Source organism: Nomascus leucogenys, chromosome 6, assembly GCF_006542625.1.
Source record: "Nomascus leucogenys isolate Asia chromosome 6, Asia_NLE_v1, whole genome shotgun sequence".
Classification (NCBI taxonomy): domain Eukaryota; kingdom Metazoa; phylum Chordata; class Mammalia; order Primates; family Hylobatidae; genus Nomascus; species Nomascus leucogenys.
Genome location: NC_044386.1, coordinates 68,802,396 through 68,819,095, shown reverse-complemented (window position 1 = coordinate 68,819,095; position 16,700 = coordinate 68,802,396). Strand labels below are relative to the sequence as shown.

General features: G+C 47.6%; 1 protein-coding gene and 1 pseudogene across 1 annotated transcript; both read left to right on the top strand.

Annotated features, from left to right (window-relative positions):
• The first annotated feature begins 530 nt into the window (after positions 1-530).
• On the top strand, positions 531-2,158 carry LOC115835493 (annotated as a pseudogene).
• On the top strand, positions 2,080-14,187 carry LOC100599810 (golgin subfamily A member 8S-like; the record flags this gene model as incomplete). The annotated part of the gene is made up of 17 exons (XM_030814368.1): positions 2,080-2,283; positions 3,191-3,250; positions 3,432-3,512; positions 4,362-4,400; positions 4,663-4,710; positions 4,799-4,883; positions 4,979-5,085; positions 6,126-6,212; positions 6,320-6,427; positions 6,623-6,701; positions 7,086-7,321; positions 8,896-8,971; positions 9,403-9,467; positions 10,036-10,136; positions 10,219-10,319; positions 10,405-10,560; positions 10,646-14,187. Coding segments are annotated over 17 exons (1,809 nt in total), but the record flags the coding sequence as incomplete, so codon positions are not given.
• Between the last annotated feature and the right edge of the window lie 2,513 nt (positions 14,188-16,700).

Here is a 16,700-nt window from a genome sequence, read left to right as displayed (position 1 = left end):
ACCTTGCATAGAAGCTGGGTAATGAAGACAGCTCTGGAGGAACACATAGATACACATACACAGAAACACACATATATATATATAAAGTATACACACATAACATTTTTAAAAATTTTAAAGCAAAAGCTGGCCCCTCCCCTCTCCCAGAGTGGGCAGGGCAGCGGTTGCATGGGCAGCTTTCCTTGTGAGCCACAGGTCCCTCTGGACACACTGGGGCCCAGCCACACCCCCCCTTTCCCTTTCATCTTTGTCATTGACCAATGGGCTTGGAGCATTAAGGCCACACCCCTATTCTGCATTCTACTGGGGCCCTGGTTATGCCTCCTCTGGCTCAGTCACACAGCTGCCTGGTAGGCGACTGGAAGCACTGATTAGTGCTCGCTGGGATTTCGCTGACGTGGCCCCAACCCTGCCTCCCTACCCACCCCATGATGGCAGAAGAAACTCGACAGAGCAAATTGGCTGTAGCCAAGACAAAGGTAAAAATGCACCAGGTCATCACCCCCCAACCCAGCCACAGATCCCCTCCGATGACAAGACCACTGCCAGAGTCCATACCACTCCTGAGGCACACCGGACTGGGCCCCCAACCCTGGCGCCTCTGGGCTCCACCCACCAAAGTCTTGTCAGTCAGCCCTGCCCCTTAAGCAAGCAGCCCAGTCCCTGCCCTCGTCAGTCACCCCAGGGTGACTTCGGGTGGGTGACTCCTGGGGATTCCCGCTCCATTACTGGGCCCTCACCTCCTGCCGCCCCAAACTCGACCTCCCTGGTCTCTTTGGGCTCGCGTCTCCAAGGACCTCGGTCCCCCAGCCCCAGGCCCCGCCCGCGCCAGGCATCCCTGGGGGACTTTGGGCTGGTGACGCCTGGCGCTCCCTGCTGCAGACTCTGCCCTCCCCTCCTGCTGCCTCAAGGTGGACCTCCCTGGGCTCTTTGCGCTGGCATCTCCAAGGAGCTGGGTCCCAACCCTGTGTTTCCCTCCCCCATTGTGGAGCAGCAACTCGGACATTGTGCTGATGTGGTCCCTCCCCCCGACCAGGAGGAGTGGAATGTAGTGATGTCACAATCCACCTAGGAACTGTCGTTACTGCAAGACCAGCCTTTGATCTTATGACCCAGTCCCCTAAGCGTTGTCACCCCATTTCTGATTCCTCTGGTCACAGCACAAATTTCCAGCTGCAAAGGGAATGGAGATGATGGGACCTAGGAGCAAGAGGTTTCAGGCTGCCTCACTCCCTTAACATAGACATTGACAGTGGGAAAAGCCTACACTTCCCCCATGAGCTCAAAAGGTTCACAGTGTCTCTGGGTGGCAATGGGAGAATTGGTTTGGTTTGGTTTTCTCCCAGGCTTCTACTTTCCAGAGATATTTCAACATTGTTTTCTCAGTTCTCTATCTCATATTCCAATTCTCCATGGTTCTGGGACCAGACTGCCCTTCAGTCAGTGGTCTCTGAAGTGAGATTTGCTCATCTTCTGTGGAATAGATCTTGGGAAACTGAACTTGACAGCTTGAATCTTGCTCATATTATCTCCACCTTGGGTACTTTGAGTGCCACAGGATAAATGTGGGACATCTTTCTGAAGCATCAGTTTCCCTTGATTCTCTTGAGATCAAGAGAAAAAACATGAATGTACTTAGGGATGACAGTCACATAGGTTTCTAAGAGTATACCAGACTTCTCTCTGAAATGAGACTTGGTTTGTCCTCTTTCTGCTAAATTCCCAGATTTAACAAAAAGGCTGCCTTCTGCCATGAGGACACATTGATATAAAAGTTTGAGAGGTACTGGTGCACTTCTTCACACTAACAGACGTGTGAGAATGTCTGACTCTAAACCACATGGCATACAGTTCCTGCCTACTTAATGTTTACTTTTCTACCTCTGCCTCTGGTTTTGGCCCCTGGCAGCTGCTGATTCTTGGCAAAACCTCAGAGCTTGGAGTCAGAAGACTGAGTTTCAAAGTCCCAGTATCGCCTTTTTCTTTTTTCTAGCCATGATATCAGTCCCTCTCAGTCACTAAATGATTGTGACAACACCTTGTACTGTTGTTGGTGTCATTACATCAGATGGTGTATAAGAGTATTTTGTAAAAACTGTAAAGGAGGATGTGGCTGTAGGGGCTGACAGTTCTCATGAGTATTACTGCTCTTCTTTCCCACAGTTTAAAGAATATTGGCAGAGAAAGAGCCGTAGAGTTACAGCAGGAGAGAAGAGGAACAGGAAAACAAATGGCAGTATCCCTGAGACAGCCACTTTTGGTGGTTGCCAGTCACCTGGGGATGTGAGTCTTGGCTGGCCAGGCTCCTGGGGACAGGGGGCCCAAGGGGCAGTAGAGGGTAATTGTTAAAATTGTGGATGGACTGTTGGGTACTGGTTAAGAATCCTGGGTTTGGCCGGGTGTGGTGGCTCACGCCTGTAATCCCAGCACTTTGGGAGACCGAGGCAGGCAGATCACGAGGTCAGGAGATTGAGACCATCCTGGCTAACATGGTGAAACCCCGTCTCTACTAAAAAATACAAAGAAATTTGCCAGGCATGGTGGCGGGCGCCTGTAGTTCCAGCTACTCGGGAGGCTGAGGCAGGAGAATGGCGTGAACCTGGGAGGCAGAGCTTGCAGTGAGCCGAGATTGTGCCACTGCACTCCAGCCTGGGAGACAGAGCGAGACTCTGTCTCAAAAAAAAAAAAAAAAAAAAAGGAATTCTGGGTTTGAATCCTGCCTCTCCGCCTCTCCGTCTGGGAGGGATATGATTTATGGCAAGTTGCTTGAGCTCTTTGGGCCTCTCTTTTTACATCTGTATAACAGAGGTGGTATTGTTTGACTTCCATTTGTGAAGTTTAAATGAGATTTGTTATTGTTGTTTTTATGTTAATCCCTAGTACATAGTACATGGCCTGCTGTAAACACCCAGGACACCCAGCATTGCTGTTTGATTTTCCTCATCCCCAGTCTCAAGGGGAAGCCAGGACAATGAGAAGAGTCACTTGCCATCAGGAGTCATTGAAATGGCCCCAGGGTGGGATGGTGGGGAGATAAGAACCATGAGAGAAGTTGGCACAGAGTTATGGGACAAAGGTCCAAGATAGGCAGAAAAGAAAATGTTGCCAGTTGATGGGGAAGAAAGGAAGTCAGAGGGCTCAGACACTGAGGGGGACAGAACATCTCCATATGCACTCTCATCTCTTGTAGTCAGCAACAGCTTTCCACGGAGAGGGCCCTACATCATCGGCTACCCTGAAGGATCTGGAGGTAAGAGGCTCTGGGTGGAGGTGCAGTGACCCTGCAGGCCAGCCCTCCAACCTCCTCACACAGAGGGGACTGGGTACTCCTCTGCCAGCTGAGACAGCCCACACACCCCAGCCCTAATGATTATTCTCTCTACCTCTCCCCAAACTCCTGCTCCACCTCCTCCTCTCTGCATGCGCCTCAGAGCCCGTGCCGAGAACCGGCAGTAGTCTGGGATTCAAGGTCCGTAAAAGTCAATGAACTGAAGAACACCATCGAATCTTTGGTAAGAGTTCAGTGGGGTCCCCTGATTCCATGCTGCCAATCCTGGGCTGGTTTCCCCTTAGGGCCCTGAAGAAAGAGCTGGGGGCCCCTGGTGCCAAGGGTAAATAGGGAGCTGGGGTGCCCAGGCCTCACCTGGAGGGACCCCAGAGCATGCAGCGTGGCTTTTCTTTTGCTGCCCTCTTTGCCAACTCTCTCCTCTCCAGACATCCCTGCTCAAGTCCTTGCTACACACGCCCTGGGGTTGTTGCCTCTCGGGGAATTGCTACCCTGACTGGTTGTCAGGGGCCCTGTATTTCTGCTGTGACTCAGTCCCTAATTTGATCTTCGATTCTGGACAAGCCACCTCTCCTTTTTGGGCTTGTGTTTCCAGAGGAGGTAGTGAGTATCAAAGGTCTCTGTTAGCTCTGAGAGTCCGAGATTTAAAGGCCCCCTAGAATGGAAACCTCAGGGCCAAGGGCTCTGTCTGTCCTTTTCCATCCTATATCTGCTGTGAAGAACCATACCTGGCCCATACGTGCTCAGTAAATATTTATTGAATGAACCACTTTTCTAAATCACAAGCTGCCAGAAGGAGGGGCCTTTCTCAAACTCCATCTCTAGGGGTTTATGTTACTGTCCTCTCAAGAGAGTCCTGATTCAGACTTTGAGTTCTGTGGCTGTGGGCAAAAACCAACAAAGACCCAAATCCTCTGTCCTTGGGAGCTTGAGAAGAGTTTACCGGTTCATGTTCCCATTATGTCTGAGAACTTTGCCTTTAAAATCCATTCCTGGCCCCTGCCTACCGCTTCCTGGTCTGGGGAATAGAGTTGAGGGGCCACCCTCCATCACCTTCATTTGACTCTCCCCACAGAAACAACAGAATAAAGACCTGGAACATCAACTGGAAGAAGTAACGTGATTTCCTTTCCTCGAGACATGACTGCTGGGTTTGGGGGGCACTCAGACATAGAGGCCTCAGTCTCATCTCACCCACTCCCAGCCTGGGGAAGAAGGCTCACTCCTCACATTCCACCCCATCCCCACAGGGCCTCTCATAACCTGGTCCCATGGGTGGGCCTGTCCTGGGGCATTGGTGGCATTCTGGGGGCATGTCTCTTGCTGTGCCATCTCTGCCTTCCCCTGGTAAGAGCTCTGTCTTCCTCTTCCTATAGGAAAAGAAAGAAAACAAGAAGAGACACCAGGCCGAATGGAGGCTAAAAGTGAGTGGAAGGTGTGAAGTTTCCTCCTGTCCTCCCGAGAATGTTTCTTTCCTTCTCTTTCAGCACTTGCTTGATTTTTCTCCCAAAGGTTCAAATCACGATATTGAACACAGAGAAAAATGAGCTCCACACGGACCTGTGTCACACAAAAGGTGTTCTCAGACACTTTGAAGGTAGGAATCTGGACACCCTTTCATCCTTCAACCTGGCACTTTGACAGGTCTTCAGGGGGAGTCCTTTGGGCCCCATCTCAACTCTCTCATTGCAGAAGAGTCCAAGGATCTGGCAGGCCACCTGGAATGTTCATCGCAGTGCATAGGAGAGTTGGAGCAGGCTCTCTCTGCTGTCGCCACCAAACAGAAGAAGGATATCAGTGTGAGTTCAACCACTTGCCCTGTCCTCTGGGTGCCCGGCTTCACAGATGGAGGAGTGAGCCTAAAGGTCCCTTCTGCAGGATGGAGTGTCCTGCCCAGAAGGCAGCATGGCCATTTCTCGCTGCTTTTGTTTATGGTTGTTAGAGGCAGCATGGGGCTGAGTCAGCTGCTGTGGGTGAGTTGGGGGGCACTGTGGGGAGTGAGCACTGGACACAGAGCTTGGAGGCCAAGTGCCTGCCCTGCCCTTACCTGGCTGTGGTCTTGGCCAGGTCCTGGGTGGGGTATTGGGTACTCGTACTGTGAAGGTACAGAAGAGTACCTTTAATATGTTACCATTTCTGTAGAGAGGGGAAATGTGTGTGTGTGTGCATGTTTGTGTACATACTATGATAATAGACATAAAACATGCCTGAGAGTGTTCATAAAAAATTCAGGAGACAGCAACAGGGTGGCTGGGAGATACTTCCTTTCTGTACTTTCTGAGTTTTGGACTATGCGAATGTATCATCGTTTCAAACAGTGCACATAAAGATTAATTTTCCCCTTCTTATCTGTGCCCCCACCCCCAGCAAGAAAAATGGGCTTAGAGAATCAGATAGACCTGGGTGTTCAAATCCCAGCTCTGCCTAATTGATCTTAGGCAAGCACTTAACCTCAAATACTCCATGTTTTTTCAAATACACAATAGAGGTAATCATAGTAACTGTCTCCTATGGTGGTTGTGAGGATTAAATGGGATCACTAGCATGGTACCTGTTGAAGCACTCCATAAAGGTTCAAACAGTGGTCATAATAATAGTAGTAACAATAGCAATATTATCTGATCTCTCTGGGCCTCTGTTAGCCAGCTGTAAATTCAATCTCTTTCCCTGTCCCTTCCAACTTTTCTGAGTTCTTTTAAAAACCAGACTATGGGCTTGGAAATGCCTTGATCTTTACTGACCGAGTTGTTTATTGAGCCTAGCCCTGGCCCTTTTAAGGGGCACTCTGTGGAATATCCCGGGCTCCCCAGATCGAAACTTCTCACTCTTCACCATCCAGTTCTCGAGCCGCAGTAGAGAACTTAGCTGGTGGCGGTTAAAGAAATCCACAGAGGAGAAGGCACGGCTGAAAACACAGCTAACACGGGTGAGGTTTTGCAGAGGGAGGGATGTGGAAGGAAGATGACCCCAGGTGGCCAGGAGCAGGTGAGGACCAGTGACAGCCCTTCCTAACTTCTGTGCCCATTCTTGCAGTTGAAGGAGTTGCAGACCCAAGTCCAATTAGAACGAGATCAATATGCTTGCCAAATAGAAGGAGAGAGGGCCCGGTGGCAGCAGAGGATGAGCAAAATGTCGCAGGAGGTGAGATCTGACCCTTCAGCCACCCCACCTTAGATAGGTCACTAGATCTTTCTGGGCATCTGTAAAATGAGAATAGTACGGCCAGAGGTGGTCATGGGTCTGGGCTTTGTGGGGGTGGGGGCAGAGAGGGAGATGGGAGCCTGCCCAGCCACCAGCCCCTCTCTCCAGGGCCCTTTCCCTCTGTGCTTTGGGCAGATTGACACCTTGAAAAAGTCAAAAAATCACTATACGCATCGGGTAGTGGAGCTGCAGTCCAAACTCAAAAATCAGATGGGTAAGATGGGGCTGGCATGACCTGGGAGCAGGACTGGCATCAGAGGGCTGTGGGGGTGGCTTAGAATGCCCTAGGGAGGTGGGTGGATGGAAGGGAGAGGGAGGCAGAGGGAAAGAGGTCTGTGCCAGGAGACAGCAAGTCGTCATCTCTATGAGCCTCAGTGTCCCTATCAGCAAAGGGGGCCCATTGTCAGCCACCCACAGTTCTCTCTATCTGAAAGTGGCTTTGAAGACAGGCTACCATCCAGGTGCAAGGAATCATTAGCAGCAAGGCCAAGTTTGGGGAGCCTGAGAGGAGCTGTGCACCAAGAGGAGGGTTTTTGTTTTGTTTTGTTTTGTTTTGTTTGAGAATCCGGAGGCCCTTATTGTCTGCTTCCTTTCTCAGCTGAACCCCTGCCCCCGGAGCCCCCAGCAGTGCCCTCTGAGGTGGAGCTGCAGCACCTGAGGAAGCAACTCGAGAGAGTGGCAGGAAAGCTCCAGGCCCAGGTCGAAAAGAATCAGCGCATAAGTCTCCTGAACCGGGTCCAAGAAGAGAGGCTTCAGAAGCAGGAGGAGAGGCTCCAGGAACAGCAGGAGAGGCTTCAGCAGCTGGCCAAGCCACAGAGCGTCTTCGAGGAGCTGGTGCGTTGCCCCAGCTGGGGAGCCTGCCCTCCTCCCTAGCCCTCCGGGCCTTTGTTTCCCCACCTCTAAAACCAGGCAGTGTAGCCCTCACGTGAAATGTTACTTCTAAAGGCACCTGTGAACCAGGTGGCTGTGGGAGAGAGGGGATGATTTTTCTAACCTGTCTCCACCCTTCCTCGTGCCATGGGAGGCAGACACCAAGTTCTGGGGTCTCCAGCTGCAGTGGGTGGTTGCTGATTCCTTTTCTCTGTCCTGAACAATGAGAACAAGAGCACCCTGCATTTGGAGCAGCAAGTAAAGGAGCTACAGGAGAAGCTGGATGAGGTGAAGGAGACGGAAACCTCCACCCCATCCAAGAAGGGCTGGGAGGCGGGCACTAGCCTCTGGGGAGGGGAGGTGCCAGGCCAGAGGCAGCTCCAGCCTGGGGGCTGGTGACCACAGCACCCCCCCAGGGCATTCCTGTGGCTGTTTCTTGCTTCCCACCCTCTGACTTTTAGAGGTGGGTAGCCCTGGGATCCTCCCAGGTCTGGACATCATCATCCCAGCTAGAGGCATGGAGCCCCCCAGTCACAGGGTAAGAGACAGTGGTATAACAGGCTCCTTATGCCAGGCGCAGTGGCTCATGCCTATAATCCCAGCACTTTGGGAGGCTGAGGCAGGAGAATCACTTGAGGTTGGGGGTTTGAGAACAGCCTGGCCAATGTGGTAAAACCTCATCTCTACTAAAATTACAAAAAAAAAAAAAAAATTAGCGGGGCATGGTGGACGTGCCTGTAATTTCACCTACTCAGGAGGCTGAGGCACGAGAATTGCTTCAACCCAGGAGGTGGAGGTTGCAGTGAGCTGAGATTGCATCACTGCACTCCAGCCTGGGCCACAGAGTGACACTCTTGTCTCAAAACAAAACAGAAAGACTCCTTACATTAAAACTGGATTCCAGCCTCCGTTCCACTGGTCACCATTCAAGTACTTTGCATCTCTAAGTCTCTGTTTCTTTAATTTCAAAAGGAAGTCAGCATTTTCCTTACAGAGGTGCTGAGGATTAAATGAGAAGAGGGTATGAGATTTGAGGCTGGGGAAGGAGGCATGGGGTTCTAGGAAAGCGAGGCAGTCACTTAGGCCTGGAGTAAGGAGACAGGGGCCTGGGCAGCCGACAGAGCCCCCACAGTGCCCTCGCTACCCTATTAATGGGCCCAGAATCTGGAAACCAGCCACCACGTGCCCGCACACCCAGGGTCTTCCTGCAGGTGGAGCTGAAGAGCCAAGAGGCTCAGAGTCTGCAGCAGCAGCCAGACCTTTACCTGGGCCACCTGCAGCAGTACGTGGCCACCTATCAGCAGCAGGTGGCCACCTATCAGCAGCTGACCTCTGAGAAGGAGGTGCTGCACAGGCAGTGACTGCAGCAGACCCAGCTAATGAACCAGCTGCAGCAGCAGGAAGCTTGGGGCAAAGCGGTGGCCAAGATGGCCCGCCAAAAGTTGCAGGAGACCCAGGGGAGGGAGCTGCAAGGATGGGGCGGTGAGGGGGACGACCTGGCAAACTCCATCCCTTCTCACTCTTTCCTGGCCCCTTAGGAGCGCCTGGAAGCTGCCAGCAAGCAGAACCAGCAGCTAACAGCCCAGTTGGGCCTCATGGCTCTCCCTGGGGAAGGTACGGGAGACCGCTCAGAGGAAGAGGAGAGAGCCCCAGGAGGAAGGGGGGACTGTTAGCAGCATAGGATTGAGGAGTTGGAAGAGACCTTTAGAACAGCTGGTCACTATGCCGACCGGGTGCCTGCACTAAGTCTGGCATCAGTGTGGTGACCTCCTGTGAGCAGGGGGCCACCAAGTTGCCTAAGGATGGCTGAACTGGCCCAGGTCAGAAAGGGAGCAGGTCAGAACTCCCACATCGACCAGTAGTGGGAGTGTGCCTGGGCGGAATAGGAAGATTTTGATTCTTAAAAGTAAAAATAAAGAACAGCAGCTCATTCCTCTCTGGGGAGGGGCTGGCTCAGGGTTACACAGTGAGGGTGGAGGTAGAGGTGGGCCCATGGTACCTCCCTTGTTGGGTTGTCTGAGGACCCCTCTGGCCACCCCCCACAGGAGATGGAGGAGAACCTCAGCCCATGCCGAGCGTCCCAGAGGACCTGGAGAGCGGGGAGGCCACGGTGAGCCTGACTCCCCCTGCACCCACTTTGCCACCTTCCTCTGTGGTCCCTCCAAGACCCCTTTATGCTCTTAGATTCCCTGCCTTCTGATTTCTCTGGACCTTCACCCCTTCCGAGAGCCAGTGGTCAGACACCATTTCACCTGTGACCAACAGGTGCACTCTCTGAGGCCCCAAGGGAAGGGGCTGCGCTCCAACTCTCTGCCCCATTTCTTCTGTGTATGCCCCTACAAGAATGCTCACATCTTGCCCTCAGGTGGCATTTTTCAAGTCCACTGGAGCCAGTGCCCAGGAGGAGCAGGCAGGGTTACGAGAGCAGGTGAAAGAGCAGAGGGTGTGCTGCCAGCACCTGGCTCACCCGGTGGCCTCGGCCCAGAAGGAGCCAGAGGCAGTGGTCCCAGCCCCAGGGACTGGGGGCGAGTCTGTGAGTGGGGAGACCCACCGGGTCCTGCAGGAACTCATGGAGAAGCTGGCCCACGCCAGGACTCCCCTCCGCCTTCTCCATGACTTGAAAACGCCACCTGAGGGCAGGTCACTGCCGAGATGTGACCACAATATTTTGGCTCCAGAGCAGCTTTATGGACCACCTGGAGGAGAAGGCAGACCTGAGTGAGCTGGTGAAGAAACAAGAAATACGATCCATCCAGTACTGGCGAGAGAGATGCCATCAGTGAGTGGGAGGCCAGGGCATGGCAGGGGGAGCTGCAGGGCCGTCAGAGGGGCCCCAGTGTCTGAGCCCTGTCCTCCCGCAGGAAAACCCATCACCTTTTAACAGAGCCAGGGGGCCATGCCAAAGATGTGGCACTGGGAGGAGGAGATCATGAGGCTGGCCCAGGACAGGGAGGAGATGAAGGTAGGGTGTGCAACATCTCTGTGGGGGTGCGGGTGTGAGGGTGGGCGCAGGCAGTGGCATGACAGCTGAGCACCCCTCCCTCCAGGTGAAGCTGCTGGAGCTGCAGCAGATGGTATTGGGGCCTGTGGCGACGACAACAATGGGCACAGAAAATTCCTGGCCGCTGCCCAGAACCCTGCTGATGAGCCCGGTCCAGGAGCCCCAGCCCCCCAGGAGCTTGGGGCTGCAGACAAGCATGGTGGTGAGTAGAGCCCTCAGGCGGGGTGGGCAGGCAGGAAGAGGGGGGCTCCCACTGTGCTCAGATCCCTGCCTCCCTCTCTCCAAAGATCTTTGTGAGGTGAGCCTCACCTCCTCTGCGCAAGGAGAGGCCAGGGAGGGTCCTCCCTGTGACAACCCTACTGCACAGCCGATCGTGCAGGACCACCAGGAGCACCCAGGCTTGGGCAGCAATGGCTGTCTTCCATTCTTTTGCTGGGCTTGGCTGCCGAGAAGAAGGAGATAAACATCATCATCATCAAAGAGCTGGCCAAGAAATTTTTAAATAAGAAACCAAGTTATGGGGTTAATCTCCGACACAATTCATTTAGTTCATTTGAATGTTAGAGCCACTCATGATTATTTGTGTTTCTATTTTATAGTTTAAGTTTATTTGTAAAATGTTAAAAGAGAGTGGGTCTCTGTGGCTTTCACTGATGTTCACTCTGGCATCCTTTAGTATTTTTCTCTTTTAATTTCATAATTGTAGGTCATTAGCATGCATATCAAGTTTGCCCTTATGTGGTGGGAGTTCAAACACGCAAAGACCCACTCTTTGCACAAAACTGTTCTCATTGGTTTGGAATAGGCTGCCATGCTTTTTTAATGTTATTGCAGCATGTATATTCATTACAGAATTCAGATAAAATTTGCCTATGTTCTGCTAGTGTTTGATCTAAATCACAGTGAGCTCTTCATTAGCTCAATATGTGGTCTGCCCCCAAGTGTGCACTGTTTATTACTTTGTAATATGTCACTATGAGTACTGACATTTAGAGCTGTTCAAAGGCCGAGAACTGGAAACAGCCTTTCCTCCATTTTCTGTGTATTGGTGATGGGAGTCATAACCTTTTGGGGGAGCTTTTTAAATCTCACAGAAGAGGAAAGTGGCCTGCTCTGGCAGGTATGTGCAGGATAGAGTGTGTTTCATCTGTCCCGGTGCCAAGAATTAGCGCTGTATTATGGTGGTTCCCTTAGGATTTGTATGTGCTCTGGGCTCATGAAGATACTGCATCATGAGCTGCAGCAGTTGTACTCTTTTTCGAAGACCTAAAAAAGGATGATTTCTGAGGAATGAAAGGTTCCCATCATTGACTGTGGATGTGGAAAACCTTTCCTAGCTTAGAGCATTTGTATCTATAATACGTTTTAAAGTCAGAGTTCATGTTACCTGTTTAAATCACATGACTACATGCCTCAGTACACAAAAGGGCACTGGTTGGCATTCTTCTTAATGTATTTAGTGAAGATCATAAGAAATCCTTTACGAGTTCAAATGTCCCTGGAACAGGCATACAGGCTCTAGCCAAGAATGAATTAGAGTGAAGGAAAGCTGTGTGACGCCTGGCATTCCTCTCTGTTCACGGAGCTTCTTTCAGGCTTGAAGACTGATTTTACCATCTAGACCTCTCTGGCTAATACCTATTCTTCAACCACCTTGGTTACTCTGACATAGGAATTTACTTCTTTTTGAATGGAAAACACTTTAAAAAATAATAAGAAACATTATTATAAACTAATACGTGTGAGAGTACTTAGTTGAAACAAAAAGGAATTTTAGTAGACAGTATTATACTATCTTTGAAAATCAAGGAGGTTTATGAAACTTAAAATGTTTACAAACTGCAGTGCAATCTACTGTTTGTGAACGTCGATGTATTATCAGGAAACGTGTCTATACAATCACACAGTTATATTTTCTCACAAACTTCTTTACAAAGAGTGAAATATGTTTCTGTACCTCTCGGTTTCAGTTAGGGACATGTTTTGTGCAATATTTATGTGACTGTGCCTATGCGTGATGAATGAATGCATTTCAGTCATATATTGCCTAAATCAAAACTTGATGATGCTTGGGAAAGACTCAACAGTTCAAACTTCATGAAGTTCTAATGTCTGTGTTCCAGAACACATCACATTATTAGGAGGTAGGGAGATATGTATGTGTTCTCCCTGGGGTGGGGATTTCTAGTTACTAGACCATCTCCAGATTTAGCGTTTGGCATCCTCCTGATACTTCTATGACATTAACAGGAGAGCAACAATATGATTTAACCAATGGAATAACAGATTTGCCGGCATTCACTGAACGAGGGCAAATATTCGGTCCTTGTGACTTCAACTGACTCTTCCAAATTTTATGAATGTATCAATGTATTAGATAAACCCAGTTTCAGAATGATAAAGAAAAAATGTTAGACCAAATAATGCGGCTAATTAAGAGTGGTACAATTTCTAGCCCGTGGGTTTAAAATGCACTTAAAGTCCTGTTCTTGCCTTTTATTTTCTGAACTTGCCGCTTTTGCATTCTTTGAGTTCAGTTTAAAGACAGTTACTTTAAGAGCATTTTAAACCCTCGGGCTAGAAATCAGACCGCTGTTAATTAGCCACATTATTTGGTCTAACGTTTTTTCTTTTATCATTCTGAAACTGGGTTTATCTAATACATTGATAAATTATTTCAAAGGTACTTTTATCTTTGAAATCACTTCACTTTTACCGTGATAAATATCAGTGACTAGGAATGACCTTCAGATAGCTTTTAGCATCTGTAACCAATCTGACAATAATGTGTTCATCAGGTGCCTATGGATTAAATCACACACTGGCATATTTAAACTGAAGGTCAGTCTGGAAAATAAATTTACTATATTGACTGAAATACCACTCTTTGTGTAGGTATTTGTCATATATTTAAGAAAAAGCTAAAAAGAATGGAAATTGTATGAGAATAACTTAAGTCTTTCTTCAAAGTGCATGCCGTCTTTTGCGATACCTCATTCAGCCGAGTATTTGTGCTCTTCCTCATTCAGTGTAAGGCAGCTCTCAGTTTGCTTAGAAGGCAACATTGGATGGTTAAGAGTTCATCAGAAACATAGAATTTTAAAATGTGAGTTGCACTGAATACATTTTAGTTTCTGTAGGAAAATCAAAACACCTATTTAAAGACTGCAGTATGTAATAATTATTTTAAAAGTATTTGATTAAACCTGATAGATTTTCCAGAAATGAAAAAATATCAGCTGTAAACCCAAAGCTGAATTTTAGAAAATTTGAAAATGTAAATCAGTCCTATCCATAATATAGTTTCTCTAAAACTTTATCTTGAAGAGTTATTTTAAAATAATATAACTATTAAAAAATGTAACTGCTATCTTAATGTTCTGAAATAAGTTAAAACATTTTAAAATATGAATACTGTAGTATAAGAAAAAGAGACGGTGGGAAGGAAAAGCAGAGAAAGAAATGCCAATTCCAGTCCAAAGCTTTATTTGCCAAGTTTTCTTAGAATGAATTTTACTAATTTATGAATTCTTGTAAACAGAATGTGTAATGGAAATACTGAAAGATTTTTTCCCTAGAGTGGCATTATTGACTGCTGGTGTGATGCTACTGTAATGTAATAAATTATTAAATTGTTTCAAAGTGTTGTTTTTGCCTTAAAATTTTATTTTGCGTTTCCTGAAAACTATAGTATTAAAGGTATTGATACTGTGCAAATGCTGGGCATGCTTGCCATGAGATAATGTGTTTCATTTTTACAAAATTGTAATATAACTATGCAAGTGTTTATTAAAAGAACACAAAATAAAAAAGTTATGGGATTAAAAAAGTTGTGGGGTGAAAAAGTTATGGGATAAACAATGTAAAAAAGTTGTGGCAAAACAACTTGTGGGAAAAAAGTAGAAAAAAGTTTTATGAAAAGTTACAAAAAAAGGTTATGGAAAAGAAGTTACGGGATTTTTTTAAAAAGTCACGGAATAAAAATAAAAATTAAAAGCAGGCCCCTGTCAGCAAAGCCTGGAGAAGTGGGGCTGGAGTCTCCACCGCCACCATGTCCCTACCACCCCTTCCCAGGCACCCCTTTACAATTAGGGTAGCAGGACAAGACCTCTGTCTAATGGGGAAAGACAAACAGACCCTTTGCCACCTTGACCAGGGCTGAGTCCCTAAATTTCTGGATGATGATGATTGTTATTTAAGAGCCAGAGGCTGGTGGAGTTGGTTTGTTTGGAGGAAGCCTGATGGCCCCCTTACTCTCACCATAGCCACTTTTCCCTCAGGGGGGCTCCAATCTTCTTATTCAGAGAGATAGCTGAGGCAGGAAAGTGGGGCTAACTGTGGACCAGCGAGGGCATGGGCTGCTGGGGTGGCCCCCCTTCCCCGGTGTACATACTGTGTCTGTGTAACATTTTGTATATTCCAGAGGGTAGGGATGCCCCTGTATCATACCTAGCAGTGGTTGGAGCTGGCACATGGGAGGAGGCTCTAATAATTATTTGTGGGTGGGAAACATTTATTGCAGCATAGGACAGAGGAAGGAGGCGGGGATGGGGTCGTGGCTCTCTGGTGGTGTGATCACAGCTTACTGCAACCTCTAACTCTCAGGCTCAAGTGATCCTCCCACCTCAGCCTCCCAGCTAGCTGGGAGTATAAGCATGCACTACTATGCCTGGCTAATTTTTAAATTTTTTTGTAGAGAAAAGGTCTTAGTATGTTGCCCATGCTGGTCTTGAACTCCTGGCCTCAAGTGATTCTCCCATATTGGCCTCCCAAAGCACTGGGATTCCAGGCATGAGACATCGCTCCTGTCCATTAGGTTTTCTCTTTATTGCTGTTTTGTTGTTGTGGTTGTTGTTTTGTTTTGTTTTTTGACAGAGTCTTGGTCTGTTGTCCAGGCTGGAGTGCAGTGGTGCGATCTCGGCTCACTGCAACCTCTGCCTCCTGGTTCAAGCAATTCTCATGCCTCAGTCTGTTGAGTACCTGGGGTTACAGGCATGAGCCACTGCACCTGGCTAATTTTTCAATTTTTAGTGGAGACAGAGTTTTGCCGTGTTGGCCAGATTGGTCTTGAACTCCTGGCCTCAAACAATCTGCCCTTCTCACCCTCCCAAAGTGCTGGGATTACAGGTGTGAGCCACTGCTCCTGGGTAAGATCCCATCTCTATTTAAATAAAAAAAGAAAATTCACATTATGTGGAATACAGAACACCAAAGGCCAAAGTTATTTACCTCTCTGGGGTAATCTGTGTAAACAATTTGATATATATCCTTTCAAGTTCATACTTGCTATGCATATACATACATATACACACATACATTGACATATTCCCCCTTCCCTGCTGTCATGCTATTAGAGTCTTCTTTTTTTTTGTAGAAATTGGACCAACTCTATGTTCTTTGCTGGCCCATATTTCTCCTATTCAGTGATGTGTTACAAATGTGTGTTTAAGTCAGTTTATGCAACTCTTCAATATCATTTTAAAAGATTAAATATACGATCATATGAAGGCATTACAATTTATTCCAACAGTTCCCTTTTGCACATTTAATAATTTCCATTGGTTTGCCAGGGAGAACATTCTCACGCCACGGCTAAATCCTTTTGTACGGCCATCCTTAATTATTCCCTGAAGATAAACTTTTAAATAAAGTTGCTAGATGAGTCTCATTTCTTAAAAAGTTCTTTTTTGATAGTTTATATGTAACACTGTGGTTTTATATGTACTTGCAAATAGCTATAGTGCCAGTAAAAAATGTGATAAAATTAAACTCTTTCATGTATGCCCAAAATATTTTGATTTAGCGCTTCATTAAGTGCATGATTACAGTCTCTATATCTTTTGATTTACCTTTCTATCTTTACAATTTTCAGCCCAGATACTTAGAGGTCACATAGTAAATTAAGGTTTTCTTTTTTTAATAATCTCCATCTTTCTAAATTTGGTGAGTCACAGTAAGTTATTTTTGGGTTGTTGAAAGCTGTGGCTCTGTTCTAAACTGGAGTCCAGAAATCATGCCACTTACAAAATATGCTTTGTCTTCCAACATCAGAGTGTCTGGTAGAAGAAGGTGACTGTTCTTGGAATTTAAAAAACCTAAACAGGACAAGACAAGAATCTGGAAAATATTTCTGTTTCTGATAATATGGCTGAGTAGGTACTCTGCAAAGCCTTTCTCATAAAATAGACATGCTGGATAGTCCTTGCAAAGACATATTTGAACTTGCCAAAAAAAAAAAAAAATCCAGAATCTCTAAGAATGAAGATGAAGTGAAAATCAGAAGGGCTACTAAGAGAATAATGGGGAAGCAGCCCCAGTTATCAAGGGACATGTGCATGTGTT